This window comes from Physeter macrocephalus, chromosome 21, assembly GCF_002837175.3.
Source record: "Physeter macrocephalus isolate SW-GA chromosome 21, ASM283717v5, whole genome shotgun sequence".
Lineage (NCBI taxonomy): Eukaryota > Metazoa > Chordata > Mammalia > Artiodactyla > Physeteridae > Physeter > Physeter macrocephalus.
Window position 1 is genome coordinate 84,500,173 of NC_041234.1, and position 27,206 is coordinate 84,527,378.

General features: G+C 38.8%; 1 protein-coding gene across 20 annotated transcripts in view; it reads right to left on the minus strand.

The window, feature by feature from the left end:
- ACSL4 (acyl-CoA synthetase long chain family member 4) overlaps positions 1 to 27,206 on the minus strand; it is a 75,500-nt gene that overhangs the window by 28,373 nt on the left and 19,921 nt on the right. For 2 of the 20 annotated variants that reach the window (XM_055081547.1, XM_055081545.1), the window contains 8 exons: positions 19,450 to 19,502; positions 15,285 to 15,344; positions 7,051 to 7,467; positions 6,445 to 6,622; positions 5,933 to 6,042; positions 5,677 to 5,815; positions 1,376 to 1,526; positions 1,103 to 1,226 (listed from right to left, as the gene is read on the minus strand). In XM_055081547.1, coding sequence (XP_054937522.1) covers positions 1,103 to 1,226; positions 1,376 to 1,526; positions 5,677 to 5,815; positions 5,933 to 6,042; positions 6,445 to 6,622; positions 7,051 to 7,401 — 1,053 coding nt within the window. In that variant the 5' untranslated portion in view covers positions 7,402 to 7,467; positions 15,285 to 15,344; positions 19,450 to 19,502. Of the gene's footprint in view, positions 1 to 1,102; positions 1,227 to 1,375; positions 1,527 to 5,676; positions 5,816 to 5,932; positions 6,043 to 6,444; positions 6,623 to 7,050; positions 7,583 to 8,748; positions 8,954 to 15,284; positions 15,345 to 19,449; positions 19,503 to 19,947; positions 20,032 to 27,206 lie in introns of all 20 variants that reach the window. The other 18 variants (XM_055081556.1, XM_055081557.1, XM_024128089.2 and 15 more) reach the window with 14 other exon arrangements.

Here is a 27,206-nt window from a genome sequence, read left to right on the forward strand (position 1 = left end):
TGACTGGTGTGAGGTGATACCTCATTGTAGTTTTGATTTGCATTTCTCTAATGATTAATGATGTTGAGCATCCTTTCCTGTGTTTGTTGGCAATCTGTATATCTTCTTTGGAGAAATGTCTATTTAGGTCTTCTGCCCATTTTGGGATTGGGTTGTTTGTTTTTTTGATATTGAGCTGCATGAGCTGCTTATAAATTTTGGAGATGAATCCTTTGTCAGTTGCTTCATTTGCAACTATTTTCTCCCATTCTGAGGGTTGTCTTTTGGTCTTGTTTATGGTATCCTTCGCTGTGCAAAAGCTTTGAAGTTTCATTAGGTCCCATTTGTTTATTTTTGTTTTTATTTCCATTTCTCTAGGAGGTGGGTCAAAAAAGGGTCTTGCTGTGATGTATGTCATAGAGTGTTCTGCCTATGTTTTCCTCTAAGAGGTTGATAGTGTCTGGCCCTACATTTAGGGCAAAGACAGACATTTACACATGGAATTTGATCTCTACTGCTCTGTGAGTTATCTGTTCCAACTCACATAACCTACAAGTCTGAGGTATTGAGTGCATTAGTGCTTTATGATGTAGATTATTTCTTCCAGCACATTTCAGCCTTTCTTAGAGGAGAAACTCTGATCCAGGATAAAAGAAAATGGGATATTTTGGTAAACTGAGCATTTTTATTAATAACATATCACACATAGCACACACCATCCATTTTCAAACAAAAACGAAAGCGAAAAGCAAAAAGCTTCAACTAAGGTAGATAAAGCACTAAAACAAGCCTTTAACTTTCTTTGATTAGCCAAAAGGCAAAGCCACATCTCAAAGTCACCACTATGAACATCAACTAACATCATACAGAAATACTAATTTGATAACATTCTGTTTGATAGAATACTGAAGACAATGGAAGTAATTATTTGCCTCAAAATAATTTTAAAATATGTAAAATAAAGCAATGCTAACGAATCCTCAAGGTTATTTACTACATCTGCATATTTTTGAAGCCAAGGAGAAAGTTTTAGCTGAATAAAAATCTTATGTTTTAGTAATCTGTCCTCAGCCAAACACTGTAACTTAATATGATCATGCCAATACACTGAAAAGCTTGTCACCTGGTCAGAGAGAGTAAGTGGAGAAGAATATCCAATCCTACAACCATAGGTAAAACAAGATATCTCTGCTGTCAATTCTAGTACATGAGCCAAAGGCAGGTAGCCAATATATGTGTCCTTTGGTCTAAAACAAAGTAAGAGAAACATTTTAGCCATTCTTACAAAGACAATGTAAATTAGAAACATCAATGACCTTATTGTTTTAATACAGACTAGAGAATGCCAAACATGAGCTCTGATTTCTAAGAAGAAAGCTGAATAATTCTCTCTTACCCCAGTCCAGGAATTCTCTCACACTGGCCTGTCATTCCAGCTATCAAATTGCTATGATGCATCATCACTCCCTTCGGTCGGCCAGTAGAACCACTGGTATACATGACGATAGCCAAGTCTGAAGGAGTTGGTCTATTTGGAGGAACGCTTGCTAAATAAATGACAAAGCACCAAATTTTCTCTAGTTTACAAGTCAAATTGCTAAGCAAAGATAAGACTTTTAGATTTTGGCGTAACGATAAACTATTTAAAACAAATACTCTCTACTGTTAATCACCACGAAAATGGTTATCAAATTCTGGTTACCTGCAATGAGAATTTCAAACTCAATCTGGCCCATCTTCTGGACGTTTAGCCTAATCCCTGTCTGTTCATGCCTCTCCACAGTGCTGTTTACAGGGCCTTGTTGTGGAAAGATATCTAAGATTTGGAGAATCAGGAAGATAGAGTATTTTCTGTGAGCTCCCCAAGCCTCCGTTTTCTCATCTCTAAAATGAGACAGTTGGACTAGATTATGGTTCTGAACCACCGGTGGGCATGAGAATCACCTGTGGAACTTAAATAAAATACTATCTCTGGACCCTAGTTCTGAAAATTCTGATTCTGTATGTCCGAAATGGATCAAAGGCTCCGCAGGTGACATTCATACACACTCCTGATTGAAAACCACTGGACTTGCTTTTTTCAAGTTTTTAGAAAAATAATTTTATTTTAAAATAATCGAACCATGGATATTGAATTAGAGAACCATTATACATTTAACATATTTTTATTAGATCCAAGTAGCAAGGAAAATCCAAAGGATAACAAACCCAAACGATAATGTCTACTGTTTTGATTGTTGCTTCTTGAAATCTATACAGGAAATCATTGTTTAAAAGTATTGAAAGTGCAGTGAGATTAAAATTATAGCAGGAGATCCTTTCTCTCTGCTACACACATACACACACACACACACACACACACACACATATGCTCACTCACTCCCGTAGTTAGAATACTTGGTATGTGTCTGGATTGGGGATTCTTTTGCATCTTCCAGAATTAGTGCTTTTTCCCCTATCAGGGCATACCATACTTTGATTCTTTTTAATCAAAATCAGACAGGAATTTTTGGAAACTAAGAAAAAGAGACAGTTCAAAGGGGTTTACAAGCCCTTCATTTCCTACCAAAGGTAATATCTAAACTTCGTTTCTTCTTGCCCTCTGTCTGCAGGTAGGAACGTTTAATCATCTTAAGGGTCCTGAGCCCCAGCGCCATCTCTGCTTATTGAATGATTGGGGGAGGGAAATAAAGAGGTCTTCCCAACAGATTACAGTCAGCCGTCTGGAGCAGGAATCTGCAGGCTACCTTTGCAAAGGACCAGACAGTAAATATTTTAGGCTTGGAGGGTCATATGGTCTGTGCCCAAACTACCCAACTTTGTTGCTGTAGAATGAAAGGAACCACAGGCAGTTGTTAAACAAATGGATGTGACTGTGTTCCAATCCAACTTCATTTAAAGAAACAGATGCAGGCTGGAGCTTGTTAACATGTCTGCTAGAGTTGTGCTTCTCAAACTATCTGCTGTGAGGACCCTTTTTTCCCTTAATAATTTATGGATGGGTGCATCTGTAAAATACAATAAAAATGAATTACTGGGCCTTCCCTGGTGGCACAGTGGTTGAGAGTCCACCGGCCGATACAGGGGACGCGGGTTCGTGCCCTGGTCCGGGAAGATCCCACATGCCTGGAGCGGCTGGGCCCGTGAGCCATGGCCGCTGAACCTGCGCGTCCGGAGCCTGTGCTCCGCAACGGGAGAGGCCACATCAGTGAGAGGCCCACGTACCGCAAAAAAAAAAAAAAAAAAAAAGAATTACTGGAACAACGAAGTTAAAAAGACATAACATAGAAGCTTAAAATTTTTTAGATGAAACAGGCAACAATTTCAATAAATATAATTAGAACAGTCATACACAGGGAAAAAGAATTAGAGAAACTGTAAATGTTCCTTGAAAGTATCTTTCAGCCTACTAATAAAGAGAAATGCTATTGCAAGACATAACTTTTTTTGTCATTCCACGATACTAACTAAACAAAAAGTTGAGTGAAATTTCAAGTCCCCATTTATTAACTGCCTGCATGCACACTCTAAACAAACACTGTACATATATATATATATTTTTTTTTTAATATATATCTCAATATTTAAAATATTAACGTGACATGAATTTGCTTCCAGCTCTTAATCTATCTAACCTAGGTTGGATGGACAACAGTGCTGCTCACAAGAGATAATGTATATCTAAACTGTTCATATAGCTTTTTAATAGCTTTACTGAGGTATAATTGATAATATAAACAACTGAATATATTAATGTGTACAATTTGATGACTGAACGTATACAAACATCCGTGATACAATCACCACAATCAGGGCAACAGGCGTGTCCATCACTTCCCTAAGTTTCCTTGTGTTCCTTTGTTGTTGCTGTTGTTGTTGTTTTTGATTTGATCTTTAAGGCGACATCAACTCTAAGATTCTAACACGCTAAGTTTTAAACAGCACACTGGGGCTTCCACTTTCAAGACAGTGTATTGTGCTAACCTAGTAATCTCCTTTCCTTTCTAGAATACACCAAAATAACCAAGAATCCCCAGGTATATGATTGCAATTAAATAAATAAAAGTTTTATAAGGTTGTTGGATTCTAAAAAATGAGTTTATGCTCTGTATGATACTATAATGATAATACATGTCAGTATACATTTGTCCAAACCCGTAGGATGTGTAACACCAAGAGGGATCCCTAATGTAAACTATGGATTTGTGGTGATAATGATGTCAATGTAGGGTCATCAATTGTAACAAACATACCACTCTGGGACGCTGATAATGGGGGACGCTGTGCACGTGTGTACCTTCCCCTCAGTTTTGCTGTGAACCTAAAACTGCTCTACAAAATAAACGTTTTTACAAATCAGTTTGTAAAATGAATCACATTTTTATATACAAGCTAAAATACAAGCTAAAATAACCATTTTAAACAGTATGATTTAGTACTGAGATAACCAAAGATAAAGTTATGCTTAAATGGGGTAATGTTAATGCTCCTTAAAGGTATCTACTGTCATAGTTTATAAATCAAGCAAATAGGGACTGCATCCTTCTTCTGACGACTGATGGAAGCGGCAGCAGTAGATATGTTAAGGTCTTCTCAAGCTAAGCACACAACGTGACACTTCACTTCTTGTCATCATCGTAACAACTGTCTACTCAGGTAGAGTATCACCCGAAACATATGTGTCTTATTAACTGTAGAGATGAGTGGACTAGGTGGGACCTGTGGTCTATCATGCTCTGGCTCACACAAAATTATGAGGACCATTACCCCCCACAGTTTTGTGCCAACAAATCCCTACCAATCAGGACTTCCCAGTCAAGTTTACCGCCATCTTGCAGGGTCAACCTGGTGTTGAGAGTTAATGCTCCGTGGGTCTCTTGAGTTTCTGTACATCTTGCGAGCACAGGCACTGACTGTTCCAGACTGTCTTTGCAAGGATGACTGCACAGTGAACAGCCGTGGAAGACAGAGAAAGTGTCTCCCTCCAGAGCAAAGAGCAGGCATGTTCACTGTCCAGTACAATAAAGATAACGTCTTTCCCCAGAGCAAAGGGCAGGCATACTTATGCCTGTGATAAAAGACTCGGATTACTCATCTAGCAGAGTATTGTGATCTTCTCATTAAACATGAGAAAGAAAAATATTTCAATGGAGTATTTCATTTGCTCAACCCTCTGTCCTGATGACCAACTGACATTTTGATATAAGACACACACTTAACTTGTTTCAAATGAAATACCAACTACCATATCAGTGGTAGAATAAGCCAAGTATGGTTTTGACAAACAGCTCTGCATCGTCTGAGACATGATGAAAATCAGTAGCATTAAGCATTTAAAAACAAAAAAAGTTTACTGAATGGAAGGCCTGAGATCTTTGCCTTACGTGAGTCCAGGCTGGAAGGTTATGGTAGGTTTCTTTGAAAAAAGAAAAGTTTGGCAGCAACTGCCATAAGCCTCAACCATTTAGTAATAATTCAAATAGTGGTTAACTTTTTGAGGAGAAAGGGAGAGAAAAATCTTAATCATATATGGTCTTGATAGTTTTTAAACATTTTTGAAGTTTTTTTATTGAGTTATACAAAACTTTTTTTAAATCAGAGAACTTTACAGCTTTCACTTGCATTACTGCTTTTCCTAACCTACTGGAATAACAAGCTTGAAGAGATTAATACATTTGTTTTAACTGCTTTACTTACAGTTTTCTGCCTTGGATCCCAACTCTTCCACTGATTGCATGCTGTGAATCTCAAATCCTTCAGGGTATTCTGCCTTATTGATCGTCTTATTATCCACATAAATGATATGTTTAACACAGTTAATATCTAACAATGCAGTCTGTTGAGCAGAAAGAAAATCCAGTTATTAAATATGGGTATGCAATAAACTCAATTCTTGAATATTCTCCTATGCTGTCAAACACTACCATGAATTAAAAGAAAATTTCATACTTACCTTAAGTTTACTCTCCAGAAGTTCAACACTAGTAATCAGATAGGCAGCCTCAGATTCATTTAACCCGTGAACTACAGCTTCTTTGCCAAGTGTGGCATATAAAGTCACAACTACATGATAAAAAATGAACACAAAAGTTAAATGATAAGCATTTCTTAGATATGTTATTTAAGTCAACTTTTAATGACAGATATACTCACAGATGCAAAGACATTTTATAATCTAATTCGATTTCACGGTCTCTGCTATTACCCTTCAACCTTGCCTCAAACTTCCCAGGAGTCACGAATCCTTCTTACAAATTTTCGGGATTCTAACTTTTTAAACCTAAAGAAACCCAGAAATACTGGAAGTGCCACAAACTGGGCAAAAAGAAATCATCAGTCAATTCAGTTGCTCAAGGCCAATAGGCTCTGGCTGAACACTTGCTTGGAAAACAAGAGGATCTCAGGACAATTTCACATGTAAGCAAAGCCCACTCTCTCCCCCTCCAAATAACACCAGGCACTTACGAGGAAAGTTGTACTTAAAGCAGGTCTGTGCTGCAATCATCCATTCAGCCCTGGTCTCACAGAAAATGGCAATAGTGCTCTTTGGTTTCAGTCCCAATGCAGCAAGTCCACTACCAAAGTTATTCACTCTGCGGTTCACTTCGAGATAGTTCATCCATTTATAATTCCCAAGAATTAACTGTTAAAGTGAGACATTCTGTAACATTAGCATATGTACTCAAACAAACAATTAACATACTATTCAAAGTGTAGAACTCTAAAAATACCCTTAAGTGAATTACACAGATGCTGTGAGCACCTTCTGAGAATTAGTTACGGGGCACTATAATGGAATGCCAGCATGTTTTATTTTTTTATTTTTTTTTATTTTTTTTTTATTTTTTGGTGGTATGCGGGCCTCCCTCTGCTGCGGCCCCTCCCGTTGCGGAGGCCTGTGGGATCCTCCCAGACCGGGGCGCGAACCCGGTTCCCCTGCATCGGCAGGCGGACGCGCAACCACTGCGCCACCAGGGAAGCCCACCAGCATGTTTTAAATGCACTTGATTTATAATAAAGTAAAGTGTACCTTCCCCTTTAAAAACAATAGGAAGCACAAAAATGCTTTACCTTCTTAAAAACCTTTCCATTTGGCTGCATTTCATTTTCTTCACTTAGGATTTCCCTGGTCCCCAGGCTGTCCTTCTTCCCAAACTTGGATACGGCATGATCGAATAATTTATCCAGGGTGTCTGCTCCAGGGATGTCTATGACAGCTAGTGAGTCGAAGTGCGTGACAGAGCGATACGGACTTCCAGGTTTGTCTGAGGTGGGCTTAGCTTTTACTCTCTTTGCCATAGCGTTTTTCTTCTTGGCATTGGTAAGAAAATACCACGGAATAAATACAAGGGCACTGTATATTGTTATTAACAAGTGGATAGGCAGCAAAATAATGGTGAGCACATTTTGCTTAAGTTTCATAGTGGCAAGGCTTCTAAAATGGTGTTTATTTCTTGTTATTCTTTGGCTTCAGAAAGCCTGATTTTGCTGAAGAAGGCAATAATGGAAGCAGTAGTTAAGAGTAGCAGAAGAGTCAAGGCAGTTCAATTTTAATGATACAGATAAGAGTTAGTAATCTTTGGAAGCCGACAATAAAGTACACCTGTAGGTGAAGACAATGAACCAGGCAGAGAGCAGGGAAAACAAAACAAAACAAAAACAAAACAAAAGAGTATTAACAAGTTGACAGACCATTGATTTAAATACTCAGGTCTTTATTAGTTTCTATAATTGATTTGATACAAGAAAGCGGAAATAACTGGTCTGAAAGACTGGCATTTTCCAGTTTTAATCATTATGGCCATAAATTTTAAATTTAATTGTTATAGGTTTTTAGGTATACTACACATCACTCTGTAAGTCAGTCGTGTAACACTTATAGTGCCTATATGAGTGCAGGCATGTGGTATTTAAGTTTGGCTAAACTTTGGGAGAGTAGTGAATGCCAGTACTGAGGTTTCTCTTAAACATGTACATGTAAACCGGACAGCTTTAAATAGGATTCGGTTTTGTATCCAAAAGAGAGAAAAAAAATCCACCAATTTTGGTTTATTTCTCAAAGATCAACCCAGAAATATCATTCTGAGTTCTTCTTTAAGATAATTTCTTGGTAATGCTATTCACTACCTCCTATCCCCCAGATTGGAGCAATACAATCATAACATCATTTCCTACCTGTCTACTTAGTGCTCAAAATTGCACCAGTTGCCTGGGAGTGGTAGTATTAAGTCCACAGTAGTGTAAGTCCTGGCCCTTGCTCATTACGAGTTAACACTTGTGAGGCCATCAGCACACAAGATAGAGCCAGTATTTTTCAAACTTTGTTTGCAGGAGAAGGTGGCAGCAAAACCATTTCTCCAAATAAACACTCATGCAGACTTCCCATATATAGACACTGAAGTGGAATTGCTCCGGCTGAAGCAGGGATTGGGGGTGCCCAGAGTCCCACCCTGGACTTCCTGGAACCCCACTCCCAAAGTGACCGCTGGAGCCTTTCCGATGAAAAGCCCGTGAAAATACCTAAGTGCTATGGTGTGCAGTGCAAGCAATAAATGCGATAGCAGTTCAGAGCAAGTGCAAAATGGTCCACGGTTACTAGGGGAGGCTTTGTGGAGATTAGACTTAAGCTGGACCTTATGTCGGGGATCTGGAAACAAAGGAGAAAGGATGGAGGTCATTCTGGGCTGGGGAACCACATGATAAAAGATAAAGAGGTAGAAATGAAAGGACTTTGGGAGAGGAGAGACGGCCAAAAAAAAGGACACTCACCTGAGTGGGGCACAGAGTACTCGCTGGCTAAACAGGCCACAGAAGTACAGGGTCTGACAAATCAGGCAAAGTAGTTTTGATTTGATTTGACAGGAAACTGGAGGCCACCGCAGGTCGGAAAAGACAGTGCCAAATGGAAAGGAACTGCAGAAACAGCCTCAGGGAGAATAATGTCCCTCCGGGAGCTTGCCTTCAGCTGAGAAAGCTATTTTGGAGAGTGGAGGTGTATTTCAGCTACAAAAATTAAAATATTAGCTCACTCTGAGGAGACAAATTGAAGTGCACCCTTCTGTAACTCTTGTGGAAATGGACTACTGACCCCAAGAGAGTTGTGCATTTCTACACCAACTACTATAAAATGGCAGCTTAATCCTTAATGCTGCCCCTGCTTTTCTTCATGCCCTTCAACTGAGTGTGGTGAAACCAGCAAGGAACTACAGGTGAAAAGACCTGGGTTTCAGACCCCATCTCTGTCACTGACTGGCTGTGTAACCTTGGGCGAAACAATCTGGCTGAGCTTAGGATCTCACTAGATCAGTAACCCTTAACTTCCTAGAGGTGATGGGCCCCTTTCAGAATCCAAGGAGAACTATGAACCCAGTTCCCCTCAGAAAGATATGCAAAATGGTATACACAAATTCAGGGGATTCCTGAGTTCCCTGGAATCCATCCATGAACACCAAAGGGTGACACCACCCTTACACTAAAAATTTCTGGCCTAGATGATTTCCTGGGGCCCTTCCAACTTTAATTTTATGATTTACTATACCTAGAAATGGCTTTCTCAGTCTCTTTGGCAAGTCTGGTCATTCATTTTTTCAAGATAAGGTACATCAAGTGTCTATCATAGTGCCTGATCCTCAATATGCAAGATTCCCTCTAACAATCCTCTCCTCCATCAGACATTCCACGACTACCCAAATCCTTGATAATCTTTCCTTTTTCTAATTTCCCACATCACTTGAAATGTCTACCACTCATTCTGATCCTTGATTATACCAGCATTTTTAAACATCTAAGCACCTAAGTATAGAGCACAGACCAGAAGTTCTCAACCCTATCAAACCCAACACCTCTTTGTTATAACAAATACTTTATAATACTCCTTTATAAACCTTAAAGGATAGTCACAGATGATAGTCTACCTACACACACAATTTTTTAAAATAATTCTTTACTGGTAATATAAAGAAGTACTGAAAGGAAATCAATTCAAAATAAATACTTATTTCAATATGTAAATTATCAGGGACAATACCAGAAGTACCACCTCAGGTTCACCCTTGGGGCTGAAGAAGTAGAAGACAGCTTTTGAAGGGCTTACAATCTAGCTAGATGTAAACTGTATTGTATGTGTTCAGTCATTCATGTTGTTATATACACTTAATCTTTTAAACAGATTTGCCTTAAGTCTTGGAGGTAGGGAAACATCTACTTAATCCTCATAGTACAGAGACACATACACATAAACACACACACACACACACACACACACACACACACACACACACACACAGAGTACACAAGGCTCAAAGAGCATTCAGGTAAAGAGAGATCAGAGAGGTCATTTAGTCCAGAAGTTTTCTAATTCCTTCTGGCGGTACTGGGGGCAGGGGGAGAGGCATGGCTCATTCATTTGAATAAAAGCTTATGTGGACGTGAAAACACAAGTGCAGATAAAAGCAAAAGGCAGAGTTGCTTTGGTGGGGGCACACTGGAACCTCCATTTCAGCTGAATATTTGAGCCACTGATATTGTCTGATCTTTCATCTCAAAGAGAAGCAAATGTGTGACAGTACAAACTGTAACCAAGGCCTGTCCCCAAGTCTGGTGCTCTTTCAAGCTCCCCAGCCAGGCTCTGCCCAGTTCTACCTATCATCTAAAAATCCTTCCTTATCAAAGGTTTTCCAGTGTTACATCCAGCCTATTGATAAATTCATTTAAAAAAAAAAAAAAAAGATTTGAACACCTACTATGTGTAAGTTTTGAGCACTTAACACAAAGATGAGTAAAACATGCTCTCAATCCTTTATATGCACGTGTGCATGTACGTATGTGTCCACATGTATGGTAGGGTGCAGGGAGATGAGTTCACAAATATATACAGTAGAATATGGTAGATCCCATCAAAGAAACAAGAAGAAAACGCTAAAGGTATTCAAAAGAGGGATGAGATTACATCCAGTTTGGGGGGGACAAAAAGAGGGAGGAAGGAGAACCATCCAGAAAGGTTTCACAAAATAGCACAGTATTTGGAGTCAGTATGAAGGATGGATATGTTTTCAAAAGGAGAGGACAAAGATTGGGAAATGAGGACAGTCCTCATGGACTGGGGAATGGATGGGGGCAGAACTGCAGGATGTATCAGAAAACAGCAAGTAGAGTAGCAGATGCTTTCGAGCTTTCTGTGTAAAGTGCTCTTCCCCTTTTATGATCTAAGTCAATGGGAAAATCGAATTATTTCAGAGTCAACGTTACTACAACGCCACTATACTATAAGAGACACGTGGATGATGATTTGGCAACTCAAGACTAAGCACCCTGCTATTGTATTCGGGGAAAATGAATTGTTCTCTAAAGAAGAGAAAGTCTGATATCCTGGGTGGTAAATGGACTAAACAAAGTTAGGAGGTCTGGCTTCTAACCTCAGCGTCTGCTCTTATGTGTGACTTCGGATGAGATATAGGACCTCTCACCTAAAAGCTCTGTACCAGTGGCATTGTGTGTAAAACAGGAATACCGCTTGTGTTATCTACTTCATGGCACTGTTGGGAGAGTCCTTCGTCTGATCCAGCTTCAATGTCATGAGCGTTAATAATCAGTTCCTGGAATACACTTTCGACCCACTTGCATCTCTCCCTCTTCGTTGTACTCACTCGGCTAAACCACAACCTGGTTAAATCCTGTCCGCCACCGAATCTGCACTTGTCCCCATGCAGCTGAATTTGGCTGGAGAAAAACCCAGCTGGGCTGAACGTCCCCCTTTAGATCCGTGATTGCTCCCCCAAATGGACCCTTGAAGCTACACAGAAACCATGCTGCCCTGCACTAGGCCATCCACAGGCTTGCTCTCCTGGGATTACACTTTGTTCTCTCTCTTCAGACCACTGAGGCTCCTCTGCCATCCTCATCCTCAGCTGCTGACCTGGCTTACCATTTGGCTGAGAAAACTAAAACCGTCTGAAGAGAACTTCCACAGATTCCCACCAGGGTGGCTCCCCATCTACTCGGATCTGTGGCCACGTGCTCTCTTCTCTCCCGTGACTAGAGATGGACTAGTCATGCTCCTAGCTAAGGCCGACCCCTTCATTTGTGTGTGACACCCATCTAGACCAGAAAGACCTGGCGGCACCATTCTACCGATTCTTCCCTCTCTCTCCCGCCTCATGAATTTTTCCGGCTCTACTGAATCGGTCCCATCAGCATCCTAACAGGCTATAATTTCTTTCATCTTAAAAACCACTCCCTCCCTTGTACCTTCTCCTCTGGCTATGGCCCCATTTCTTCTCCTTCTCTGTAGGAGAAGGAGAAGAGGTGTCTCTGTGCTCTGTCACCCAGTTCCCTCCTCCTATTTTCTCTTGAACCCACTACGCTCGGGCTTTCCCCTCTACCACTCCACAAAATTGCTCTGATCGAGGTCACTGATGACTTCCATGTTGTCAGATCCCAAGGTCAGTTAAAGGTCAGTCCTCATCCCCTTTGACCCACCACCAGCCTTTAGCCCCGTTGACCCCTCTTTTCCTGCTGGGAACTTCTTCACTTGGCTTCCAGGAGACCCCATTCTTCAGGTTTTCTTCCGACTTCCCTGGCCATTCCTTCTCCATCTTCTTTGCTGCTTCTTCCTCATCTCCCTGACCTCTAAATGCTATAGTGCTCAGTCCTTGAACCTTTTCTTTATCTATGCTCACCCCCATGGTGATCTCATTTAGTCTCACAGCTTTAAATAGCATATATATGGTGATGACTCTCAAAATGTCCCCCCTTAGCCTGGAGGTCTCCCTTAGGCACCTAGGTTAGTATATCCAACTGTTTCCTCAACAGATCCATTTAGATATCAGTTACATATTCAAATTTAACACATATGTTGAAAATTGAGCCACTGATCGTCCTCCCACAAACCTAGCACACCCAGTCTTGCCCGTTTCTGTAGTTCCAGTTGCTTTGACCAAAAGCCTTCGATGACCAGGTTCGCTTTCACTCCCCTCTCTTTCTCACACATTCCACACCCAATTCAACAGCAAATCCTACCAGCTCTACTTACAAAACAGATATCAAATTCAACTACTTCTCACCACCTCTACTGCTACCATCCTGGCTCAAGCCACTATCCTCTCTCACCTGGATAACTGCAATAGCCAATCTGATCTCCCTGCTTCATAATAAATCATAAACTCAGCAGCCAGAGTGCTCTAGTTCAAGTGCAAATGAGATCATACCATTCCTCTGCCCAAAACCTTTCAAAGAATCCCCATGTGACTCATTCAGAAATACAGTCCTTACTCTGACCTAGGGGATGGGATCTGTCCTCCACCTCAAGTTTCCAGCTTCATCTCCGACACTTTTCCCTGCCTCAGTCTGCTACCGTCCCACTTGTTCCTTGCTGTTTCTGGGACACACCAAGCATGACCCTGCCTCAGGTCCCTTGTACATGCTATTCTCTTTGCCTGGAATGTTCTTCTAAGATACCTGCACAGCTTATTCTCTCACCTTCTTTTTGTCTTTACTCAAATATCATCTTCTCAGTGAGGCCTTCTCTAGCCACTCCAAAATCGAACCCCAAGACCTCCTATCCCTTTCTCGCTTTATTATTCTCCTTAGTCCTTGTAACTACTATGTCCTATGCTTAATTTTTCATGTTTATTATGAATGCCCCCATTAGAACATAAAAGCTCCATGAGGCAGAGAGTTTATTGTTTGCTGCTGAATCCTCCTACAACAGTACCTCTGTGTGTTAACTGTTCAATAAACTTGTTGACTGAAATAAGAATGGACATGGAGGGACTTCCCTGGTGGTCCAGAGGTGAAGAATCCGCTTGCCAATGCAGGGGACATGGGTTAGATCCCTGGTCTGGCTAAATCCCATATGCCGCGGGGCAACTAAGCCCGTGCACCACAACTACCGAGGCTGCGCTCTAGAGCCCATGAGCCTACTGAGCCCACGTGCCACAACTACTGAAGCCCGAGCGCCTAGAGCCCGTGCTCTGCAACAAGAGAAGCCACCGCAATGAGAAGCCTGCGCACTGCAGTGAAGAGGGGCCCCCACTCGCCACAACTAGAGAAAGCCCGCGCGCAGCAATGAAGACCCAGCGCAGCCAAAAAAAAAAAAAGATAAAGAAAGAATGGACATGGATTGCTCTGAAACTATAAAGTAAAAATGGACGTAAGTGCAATAGCCGGAAGCCAACCAACCTTAGTCATCTTTTTAAAAAAATCACTTGTCCATGCCAACACTCTAGGAAATGGTATACTCTTGAAGTCCCTGGTAATTAATTTGAACATGTGTTTAGTTGCTTGAGAGAAAATATGAAACTGGAAAAACTGCCTGTTACATGGAGGGAAAAAGACAGTTGTTATAAAAGCAAGAGGGTTATTGAATTTTTACTATGTGCTTTTTTACGGATGCCTTTCAGAGAGGAATGCTGTCCTACCATGTATGAAGAGAAATAACTACTGTCCCACCAGGAGGACATAAACTCTGAGTTGCGCTTCCTTGAAATCAAGCGATGCATTTGTATTTCAGCTGTAAAAGGGCAGGGCATCAGCTTCAGTCAGGGGATAGCTAATCATTCCTGCTGATGTTCGGCATTCTATGTGAGAATCAGATTAATAACCACTTATTGAGCCTGTACTAGGAGCTAGGCACTGTGCTCAGTCCTTTAGATACATTCTTTCATTTAGTCCATCAGAAAACCCTTTTGAAGTAATACCCTGATGACATAGCTGATGATATAACAGTCTCAGACAGATTCCTTTGCCCAAGTTAACACAGCTGAGTAGGGATTTGGACCCAGGTGTATCTGATTTTAAAGTCCACACTTTTAGCTGTACTGTCTGTGACCTTGGTCGTACTGGTATAATCTAAATGGGTGAGAGTGACAAACTCTGTATATGAAAAAAATCCTGATGACAACTTTGAGCACTGATCTGTCCTACAGCCTAAGGCATTTTTACAGGGAAAAAAAGCCCTTTAGGTGTCTAGTAAGTCCTAGAAGTGTAAGTGAAAATCAGATGCAATTTTTTTTTTTTCTTGAGGTCAAGTTTAATGTTAAGTATTTCATTCCAGTTACTTCAGACGCTCTGAGATAGTTAGGTTAAACACAAAAAGCATTAGTAATACATTAAGCTCCAGTACACAAAGTAAACAAACACTACATACTGATTAAGGTCTGAATTTAAAAGAAATCATCTCTCCCAGCAGCATGTGACACAACACCCATTTAAGAATTAAAGAGAAAAACTAATAAACTGAAGTCAATGCCAAGACACTTTTTTTCAAAAGTTTTATAAAATAGACTAAACCAAGCAAGGATGCACACATCTACCAAGCTGAAACACGTGGTAGGGCAAATTAACTTCATCTGTCCTCGATATAATACCTTATGAAAACATAAAAAATATAAACTTAATAATCAATGATTAACTATGTCAGTGCTACTTTAAGAAATCACATTATCAAATCACACACCACTTAAGGGTAATTTAAACACCAAATAAAGAGATAATTTGCCTTCTGAAAAGGATAAGCTGTATTCACTAAACTTTAAATCAGAAAATTATTAAAAATCCAAGAGGTTAAACAGGTAAGCATACCAGTTGCACTTTAAAAGATCATACTTCTACATAGATATTACATCACCAAGACTTCTGTAAAGGGCTGGGGTGCTTTTTTAAAAAATCCTATTTTCTTTCACACACTATTAAAAAGCTTCAAATGATTTTAAAACATATAGGAGAAAGCTCATCTACATGTTAAAGAAATTGGTTGCCTTTGGTTCATGAAATCAAACTTTACAGGAGCTACATTACAATATTATTAACTTTATATTTTAATATTAAAACATTTGTAGACAAATGACTCATTTAGCCATTTTCTTACAAAATGGCTAAATAAGTCACTACAACTCAGCTACCTGGCCACCATGATGTGAAACTGTATCATGGTAGAAAACAAAACAAAACAAAAAAGCTTCACTCTGCTCTTCAGTAGTAAATATACCTTATAAATGAGGTTAATAAAAGAACTCAAAGACTGATAAATCTGTTGAAGACTGAAATCTTACAGCCATTCAGTCAACTCTTAACACTAAAACTAAAACATTAAAATTAACATTTTAACATTAAAACGTTTTAAATGTTAATATTTTAAGAAAATAAAAGTCATTAAGAGTAGCTAGCAGGATCTTTTGCTATCAGGCAGTCTACAAGACTGAATAATCATGTGAAATGTTTATTTATTTTTAATATCTTTATTGGAGTATAATTGCTTTACAATGTTGTGTTCGCTTCGTCCCAGCTAGCTTTCCAAAGTTGAGAGTGGGCTGGATATAATTTAATCCGAAGCTTACATGTAAGGAATTTTGAGGATATATCATGCTAGAAGTGGCACCTACTGACAAAGCATGATGTTACAATCCAACTTTATCAGATATCATGAAAAAGGGGAGACAAACTAAGTTCTAGGAGTTATGTGTTTAGAGAGAAATATAAGGGTTCAGTGCTGTAGAAGGGAAGCAGCCAACACAATGACAATTCCAGTGTTCTACAGCTGCTGCTAAAGAGGATCTGCTACAGGTCCCTGTGGACAAAACCCTGCTGCTACATTAGATGGCCCATCACGCATGGTGTAGACTTTAATTTTGTCTGTAGAGTCTTCCATTTACTGGATATTTTTTCTTTATGATCATAACATTAGTTAATCAAAAACTGGGCTACAGATCTGAACTTTCAAATTAGCTCACAGTTACAAATGTGTTTCATCTGAGTGAGAAATATGCAGACTCTACTGTCATCTTACCTACTTGTTACTCATCCATCTTCTATCATCTTATCTACTAATTATAATAAAGTAATACAACTGCGGGCTGCCAACCATGAACTCAGGTTCAAATAAAAATCTGTAACCAGCAGTGATAACTTCCCACAGGAGTACCTTTGTGTTATAGGGAGAATTTTGCAACTTATATCTTTTTTGGCCACATGCCCTATCTTCCACCTTTGCTAGAGGAGGGACCAGTTTAATAGGTTGGTTCTCTGCTAATGTTGTTTCCCAGTACTTCACACTGTTAAAAGGTATGCAGCAATGTAATCTTAAACCATTTCTTACAAAATGGCTAAATAAGTCACTATGACTCAGCTACCTGGCCACCATGATGTGAAACTGTATCATGGTAGAAAACAAAACAAAACAAAAAAGCTTCACTCTGCTCTCTTCAGTAGTAAATATACCTTATAAATGAGGTTAATAAAAGAACTCAAAGAGTGATAAATCTGTTGAAGACTGAAATCTTACAGCCATTCAGTCAACTCTTAAATATTAGTGTTGGTAAGAAAAGGGCACAGGTAATCCAAAGACAACGAAAAATTCAATACATATTTTTATTAACATTATTATTAATTCAATATGTATTTAAATTATTAACATTATTATTAATTCAATATGTATTTAAATTATTGACATTGCATTAGTGTGTGCCTGACATTTGAGAAATTAAAGAATTCTTTTTTTTTTTTTTTTTTTTAAGAATTCTTAACTAAAGAAGGAAGCCACATGAAGTCAAATACAAGAAGCCATGGAAAAGTACTCCTAGAGGTAATGTCTCCATGTTAGGGATGGGTAATACTTTCCATTCTGTTCTCTCTTCATGTTCATTTGTTTACCTGGCCCATGCGAGCTTCACAAACTTGAGCGAGGCAAGGGAGATGAGGGAATTAGGTATTTCTGTTTTGAAGTGTATTTGGGGATAGCCAAGGCAGAGCTATGCGAATTGAAGAGGAGTCTCCAAAGTGTCTGTTGACTCCTGAACACAGCTGGCCAGATGCTCTCGCTAAGGCTCCTGGCAACTCCAGCTCTTCACCTTGGTAGTTTTTTCTGTTACACATCTAGATGGGCTGCAGGCCAACTACTATAAGTATTTATCTATGTGTGTAGGATGTGTGTGTGTGTGTGTGTGTGTGTGTAGGAGGGGGAAAGAGAGAGAGAGAGAGAGAGAGAGAGAGAGAGAGAGAGAGAGAGAAAACAGACTCTCTGGATAAATAACTATAGAAGCCTGAATACTACAGCCCTCACAATTGCACTATGGTCTATTTCCCAAAGGGAACACTAAACTTATTGGTATCTTCTTTGTCAATCATGGGATAGCATGCTGCCTATGTAGCTGAATTCAGGGACAACTAATTCTGGCCTGTTGATGAAAATCTTTGGTCATGTTCAAGATTTTTCTAATGCAGGCTGATCAGTCGACTTTAAGCCTTAGCTTTACAAGAACACTGAGTGTTTTGAATTAGCACCTAAGAACTACTAGATCTTCTGTTTCAATTTCATAATCTATTATAATGAAAGCAATTCTCAGAAGAGCAGAAATACAAGAGAGGCAGCGTTGTGTACAGGGCTTTGGTCGTAGCTCAGCACCTTGCTGAGCTGCACTACCTGGAACAAATTAAATAACCTCCTGTCTGTTTCCTCATCTGTACAATGAGAAAGTTGGATTCAGATTTTAAGATATCATGGACCAATAAAAGTGTTAAAAACAAAGAAGGCAGCAATGACACAGCTGCCAATTTTTTTTTTTTGGGGCCAGGTATGGACATAAAAACAAAAAACATAAACCAATCATTTACTATCACCATCATTTCATAAAATAAAGAATGGGTCTAACTCCTCAAAGTTAGGAGGATATATCTTATAATAAGAAGCAATCCTTTAAATGGAAAAAGTTTAGCTTTAAAAATCTCACGGTCTTTATTTTCCTCACTTCACCATGGACCAGTAAAAATTCTTCACTGGCGAGGGCACGGTCTAAAGGTCAATGTTTGGGAACCCCTGGACTAGGTAATTTTCAAGGTCCAAGGCTCAAACACTAAAATTCTAACTTTAGGTGCTCTGTTGTATTTCTTTCATTCTATATTATAGTCTAGAGTAGGTGCCTCAGTAAAGGACAGTATAGATGCAGAGATTTTTGAAGATCAGAAATATATGTAAATCAGTTTGAGAAACAGTAACTAGAATAAGCTTCAATTTATTGGAGAAAATATACACTACTACAGATTCAACTTCATCAATATTAATGAACCATTCACTGGACACTTACACTTATAAAGTTCATTTTACAGATGAGGAAATTGAGGCAAGGGGAAGCTAACTAGCTTGTCAAAGACACACCACCTCAGTAGCCAGAACTGGAACTCCAACCTGTGACTCCGTTTTTTGGTAATACTCAAAAGAAAAAGATTGTATTTAGATTTTAAGTATCACTTCCCCTTTCATAAGTGAGTGACAGATAGTTTAAATTTTAGAAGCTGCCCAGAGTAAAAAGCTTTCCTATTTTACTTTCCCAAATATTGCCTTTTTAACACAAACAAATACTGGCAGGGCTTTTCTAATATAAAGAGAGGAAAAATGCCTGTTAGTTTGGTCACTTACTTAGTTTTCGCCAAAAGCTGACAAGATTGCACATTTAGAATTTTTAAAGGACAAATACTTACAGATTTCCTCTTTTTCTCTTAAGAAGAACCCGTATATCTTTCGTGATTCCAATCTGCAATAAGAGACAACATTTATATGTATAGTGACATGAGAAAAGATCCCCTTTAAAAAGAAACCTCGGACTTCCCTGGTGGCGCAGTGGTTACAAATCCGCCTGCCAGTGCAGGGGACGCGAGTTCAAGCCCTGGTGGGGAAGATCCCACATGCTGCAGAGCAACTAAGCCCATGCACCACAACTACTGAGCCTGCGCTCTAGAGCCCGCAAGCCACAACTACTGGGCCCGCATGCCACAACTACGGTAGCCCATGCGCGCAGAGCCCGTGTTCCGCAGGAAGAAAAGTCACCACAATGAGAAGCCCACGCACCGCAACAAGGAGTAGCCCCCACTCGCCACAACTAGAGAAAGCCTGCACACGGCAACAAAGACCCAATGCAGCCAAAAATAAAAATAAAAATAAATAAATTTTTAAAAATAAATAACTAAATAAAAACAAACCTCACGTGCTGTTTCACATTACCTGTGCATGATAAGCCAGGTAGTTCATGATAAGCCAGGTACCAAAGGAAAAACAAGAAAAGACTAAAAGTCGTGCTATTGGGATCTCACAAAAAGTAACTGAGCCTGGCTAAAGGAAACAGGAATCAAAACTCTACAAGTGGGGTTTACCCCAGGAATGCAAGAATTATTCAATATATGCAAATCAATCAATGTGATACATCATATTAACAAATTGAAGGAGAAAAACCATATGATCATCTCAATAGATGCAGAAAAAGCTTCTGACAAAATTCAACACCCATTTATGATAAAAACCCTCCAGAAAGTAGGCGTAGAGGGAACTTACCTCAACATAATAAAGGCCATATATCACAAGCCCACAGCCAACATTGTTCTCAATGGTGAAAAACTAAAACCATTGCCTCTAAGATCAGGAACAAGACAGGGTTGTCCTCTCTCACCACTATTATTCAACATAGTTCTGGAAGTTTTAGCCACAGCAATCAGAGAAGAAAAAGAAATAAAAGGAATCCAAATCGGAAAAGAAGTAAAGCTGTCACTGTTTGCAGATGACATGATACTATACATAGAGAATCCTAAACATGCTACCAGAAAACTGCTAGAGCTAATCAACGAATTTGGTAAAGTAGCAGGATACAAAATTAATGCACAGAAATCTCTTGCATTCCTACACACGAAGGATGAAAAATCTGAAAGAGAAACTACGGAAATACTCCCATTTACCACTGCAACAAAAAGAATACAATACCAAAGTGAGAATGGCATGGACATATATACACTACCAAACGTAAAATAGCTAGCTAGTGGGAAGCAGCCGCACAGCACAGGGAGATCAGCTAGGTGGCTTGTGACCACCTAGAGGGGTGGGATAGGGAGGGTGGGAGGGAGGGAGACGCATAGGGAAGAGATATGGGAACACATGTATACGTATAACTGATTCACTTTGTTATAAAGCAGAAACTAACACACCATTGTAAACCAATTATACTCCAATAAAGATGTTTAAAAAAAAAAGAAGAAAACCTAGGAATAAACCTACCTAAGGAGACAAAAGACCTGTATGCAGAAAACTATAAGACACTGATGAAAGAAATTAAAGATGATACAAACAGATGGAGAGATATACCATGTTCTTGGATTCAACATTGTGAAAATGACTATACTACCCAAAGCAATCTACAAATTCAATGCAATCCCTATCAAACTACCAATGACATTTTTCACAGAACTAGAACCAAAAAATTTCACAATTTGTATGGAAACACAAAAGACCCCAAACAACCAAGCAATCTTGGGAAAGAAAAATGGAGCTGGAGGAATCAGGCTCCCTGACTTCAGACTATACTACAAAGCTACAATAATCAAGTCAGTATGGTACTGGCACAAAAACAGAAATATAGATCAATGGAACAGGATAGAAAGCCCAGAGATAAACCCACGCACGTATGGTCACCTTATTTTTGATATAGGAGGCAAGAATATACAATGGAGAAAAGATAGCCTCTTCAATAAGTTGTATTGGGAAAACTGGACAGCTACAAGTACCATTATATTTTAGAATGACAATAATCAATTTTAGCCAAACAGCAAATCCTTCATTTTACTCCTAAGTCAAAGATTATTCTTTTCAATGCTAGAATATATAAATTGTATATCCATGACAACAATGATTATTTCTTTATGTAGTTAAATCTGCAGTATTCAGGGGTAAGTTCTTTGTTTCACTTTCTAAGTTTTGAAGCAATGTTTATTTATACTATACCCACTGTCTTTACCCTAGCTCAAAGACAGAGTCTAGTTTGAATGTGAAGAGAAATACTTCAACTCTAGCTAAGAATTCTATTATCACCCATTCTGTTACTTAACTTCTCCCCTTATACTTAGTATGGTAAATTATGTATATAAATTATATATATATATACACACACATATATAGTTTTATCATTAGTAGGGTTTCATATATATATATGCACACATACACACACATACACACAATTTGCATAGCACACATATATAAATTGTGTGTGTATAAAAATGACAAGTACCTAACCTACAATATAAGTACCAGACTTCACCTGGGACGGGAAGATAAACCACATGCATAGAAATTCCACTCCTTACTTCCAAAGTTGCACACTTTCAGAACTGAAATAGGCTTTAAAATGAGAGTAATGAACTAGTCCCTTAAGACAAACTCTCCTCCCTCTCCCCTCCAAATGGACTAAAATAGGGTCTACTTTCTAGAACATTAGGAAAGCATCTTATATGCTCCCCTACACAGCAAAATTAAGAATTTCTTTCCAATCAGTATTGATTGGTTTTACTCTTAAGATGAACGTGAGAATATTAGAAAACAAAAAAAGGTGCACTATCCCTATCCTTTTGATTACCTTGGATGAAACTAACAACAGTATCAAGAGGGAAAGGCACATTCTTTTTAAAAGCTCTCAATAGAACAACTGCATTTAAATAAGAATTTTTTAAAGCAACAAATATCAAAAATCTACTTGTAAGATCCACCTAAGATATAGCTTGACTATTAGGAAACAACCACTGGGGAAGAAAAGTTTTAATCGATGAAAATTGCTGTCACATTGATAATTCTTGACTCAGGACCAGCAATCTTTTGTGTGTGTGTGTGTGTGTGTGGTTTTTTGTTTTTTTTTTTAATTTTTAAATTTTATTTTATTTATTTTTTTATATAGCAGGTACTTATTAGTCATCAATTTTATACACATCAGTGTATGCATGTCAATCCCAATCGTCCAATTCAGCACACCACCATCCCCAACCCCCCACGGCTTCCCCCCCTTGGTGTCCATACGTTTGTTCTCTACATCTGTGTCTCAACTTCTTCCCTGCAAACCGGTTCATCTGTACCATTTTTCTAGGTTCCACATACATGTGTTAATGTACGATATGTTTTTCCCTTTCTGACTTACTTCACTCTGTATGACAGTCCTTAGATCCATCCACGTCTCAACAAATGACTCAATTTCATTTCTTTTTATGGCTGAGTAATATTCCATTGTATATATGTACCACATCTTCTTTATCAATTCGTCTGTCGATGGGCATTTAGGTTGCTTCCATGACCTGGCTATTGTAAATAGTGCTGCAATGAACACTGGGGTTCATGTGTCTTTTTGAATTACGGTTTTCTCTGGGTATATGCCCAGTAGTGGGATTACTGGATGATATGGTAACTCTATTTTTAGTTTTTAAGGAAATTCCATACTGTTCTCCATAGTGGCCGTATCAATTTACATTCCCACCAACAGTGCAAGAGGGTTCCCTTTTCTCCACACCTTCTCCAGCATTTGTTGTTTGTAGATTTTCTGATGATGCCCATTCTAACTGGTGTGAGGTGATACCTCACTGTAGTTTTGATTTGCATTTCTCTAATAATTAGTGATGTTGAGCAGCTTTTCATGTGCTTCTTGGCCATCTGTATGTCTTCTTTGGAGAAATGTCTATTTAGGTCTTCTGCCCATTTTTGGATTGGGTTGTTTGTTTCTTTAATATTGAGCTGCATGAGCTGTTTATATATTTTGGAGATTAATCCTTTGTCCGTTGATTCATTTGCAAATATTTTCTCCCATTCTGAGGGTTGTCTTTTCGTCTTGTCTATGGTTTCCTTTGCTGTGCAAAAGCTTTTAAGTTTGATTAGGGCCCGTTTGTTTATTTTTGCTTTTTTTTACCATTACTCTAGGAGGTGGATCCAAAAAGATCTTGCTGTGATTTATGTCAAACAGTGTTCTTCCTATGTTTTCCTCTAAGAGTTTTATAGTGTCCAGTCTTACATTTAGGTCTCTAATCCATTTTGAGTTTATTTTTGTGTATGGGGTTAGGGAGTGTTCTAATTTCATTCGTTTACATGTAGCTGTCCAGTTTTCCTAGCACCACTTACTGAAGAGACTGTCTTTTCTCCACTGTATATCCTTGCCTCCTTTGTCACAGATTAGTTGACCATAGGTGCGTGGGTTTATCTCTGGGCTTTCTATCTTCTTCCATAGATCTATGTTTCTGTTTTTGTGCCAATACCATATTGTCTTGATTACTGTAGCTTTGTAGTACAGTCTGAAGTCAGGGAGTCTGATTCCGCCAGCTAGGCTTTTTTTCCCTCAAGACTGCTTTGGCTATTCAGTGTCTTTGTGTCTCTGTACAAATTTTAAGATTTTTTTGTTCTAGTTCCATAAAAAATGCCATTGGTAATTTGATAGGGATTGCATTGAATCTGTAGATTGCTTTGGGTAGTATAGTCATTTTCACAATATCGATTGTTCCAATCCAAGAACATGTTATACCTCCCCATCTGTTGGTATCATCTTTAATTTCTTTCATCAGTGTCTTATAGTTTTCTGCATACACATCTTTTGTCTCCCTGGGTAGATCTATTCCTAGGTATTTTATTCGTTTTGTTGCAGTGGTAAATGGGATTGTTTCCTTAATTTCCCTTAGGTATTTTATTCGTTTTGTTGCAGTGGTAAATGGGAGTGTTTCCTTAATTTCCCTTTCAGATTTTTCATCATTAGTGCATAGGAATGCAAGAGATTTCTGTGCATTAAGTTTATATCCTGCTACTTTACCAAGTTCATTGATTAGTTCTAGCAGTTTTCTGGTGGCATCTTTAGGATTCTCTATGTATAGTATCATGTCATCTGCAGACAGTGACAGTTTTACTTCTTCTTTTCAAATTTGGATTCCTTTTATTTCTTTTTCTTCTCTGATTGCCCTGGCTAGGACTTCCAAAACTATGTTGAATAATAGTGGTGAGAGTGGACATCCTTGTCTTGCTCCTGATCTTAGAGGAAATGCTTTCAGTTTTTCACCATTGAGAATTATGTTTGCTGTGGGTTTGTCTTATATGGCCTTTATCATGTTGAGGGAGGTTCCCTCTATGCCCACTTTCTGGAGAGTTTTTATCATAAATGGGTGTTGAATTTTGTCAAAAGCTTTTTCTGCATCTATTGAGATGATCATACGGTTTTTATTCTTCCATTTGTTAATATGGTGTATCACATTGATTAATTTGCATATATTGAAGAATCCTTGCATCCCCGGGATAAACCCCACTTAATCATGGTGTAATGATCCTTTCAATGTGTCGTTGCATGCTGTTTGCTAGTAGTTTGTTGAGGATTTTTGCACCTATATTCACCAGTGATATTGGTCTGTAATTTTCTTTTTCTGTAGTATCTTTGTCTGCTTTTGGTATCAGGGTGATGGTGGCCTCATAGAATGAGTTTGGGAGTGTTCCTTCCTTTGCAATTTTTTGGAAGAGTTTGAGAAGGATGGGTGTTAGCTCTTCTCTAAATGTTTGATAGAATTCACCTGTGAAGCCATCCGGTCCTGGACTTTTGTTTGTTGGAAGATTTTTAATCACAGTGTCAATTTCATTACTTGTGATTGGTCTGCTCATATTTTCTATTTCTTCCTGGTTCAGTCTTGGAAGGTTATACCTTTCTAAGAATGTGTCCATTTCTTCCAGGTTGTCCATTCTATTGGCATAGAGTTGCTTGTAGTAGTCTCTTAGGATGCTTTGTATTTCTGCGGTGTCTGTCGTAACTTCTCCTTCTTCATTTCTAATTTTATTGCTTTTAGCCCTCTCCTTGTTTATCTTCTCAAGAACCAGCTTTTAGTTTTATTGATCTTTGCTATTGTTTTCTTTGTTTCTATTTCATTTATTTCTGCTCCGACCTTTATGATTTCTTTCCTTCTGCTAACTTTGGGTTTTGTTTGTTATTCTTCCTCTAGTTCCTTTAGGTGTAAGGTTAGATCGTTTATTTGAGATTTCTCTTGTTTCTTGAGGTAGGCTTGTATAGCTATAAACTTCCCTTAGAACTGCTTTTGCTGCATCCCATAGGTTTTGGATCGTCGTGTTTTCATTGTCATTGTCTCTAGGTATTTTTTGATTTCCTCTTTGATTTCTTCAGTGATCTCTTGGTTATTTAGTAACGTATTGTTTAGCCTCCATGTGTTTTTGTTTTTTACATTTTTTTTTTCCCTGTAATTCATTTCTAATCTCACAGCGTTGTGGTCAGAAAAGATGCTTGATATGATTTCAATTTTCTTAAATTTACTGAGGCTTGATTTGTGACCCAAGATGTGAGCTATCCTGGAGAATGTTCCGTGCGCACTTGATAAGAAACTGTAATCTGCTGTTTGGGGATGGAATGTCCTATAAATATCAATTAAATCTATCTGCTCTATTGTGTAATGTAAAGCTTCTGCTTCCTTATCTATTTTCATTTTGGATGATCTGTCCATTGGTGTAAATTAGGTGTTACCGTCCCCCACTATTATTGTGTTACTGTCGATTTCCTCTTTTGTACCTCTCAGGAGTTGCCTTATGTACTGAGGTGCTCCTATGTTGGGTGCATATATATTTATAATTGTGATATCTTCTTCTTGGATTGATCCCTTGATCATTATGTAGTGTCCTTCCTTGTCTCTTGTAACATTCTTTATTTTAAAGTCTATTTTATCTGATATGAGTATTGCTACTCCAGCTTTCTTTTGATTTCCATTTGCATGGAATATCTTTTTCCATCCCCTCACTTTCAGTCTGTATGTGTCCCTAAGTCTGAAGTCAGTCTCTTGTAGACAGCATATATATGGGTCTTGTTTTTGGTTTGTTTTTGTAGGTCCTTTTCTTCTCTTGTGTTTACCACTTTGAGAAGTTCCTTTAGCATTTGTTGTAGAGCTGGTTTGGTGTTGCTGAATTCTCTTAGCTTTTGCTTGTCTGTAAGCTTTTGATTTCTCCATCCAATCTGAATGAGATCCTTGCTGGGTACAGTAATCTTGGTTGTAGGTTCTTCCCTTTCATCACTTTAAGTATATCATGCCACTCCCTTCTGGATTGTATAGTTTCTGTTGAGAAATCAGCTGTTAACCTTCTGGGAGTTCCCATGTATGTTATTTGTCATTTTTCCCTTGCTGCTTTCAATAATTTTTCTTTGTCTTTAATTTTTGCCAATTTGATTACTATGTCTCTTGGCGTGTTTCTCCTTGCGTTTATCCTGTACGGGACTCGCTGTGTTTCCTGGACTTGGGTGGCTATTTCCTTTCCTATGTGAGGGAAGTTTTCGACTATAATCTCTTCAAATACTTTCTCTGGTCCTTTCTCTCTCTCTTCTCCTTCTGGGACCCCTATAATGCGAATGTTGTTGCGTTTAATGTTGTCCCAGAGATCTCTTAGGCTGTCTTCATTTCTTTTCATTCTTTTTTCTTTA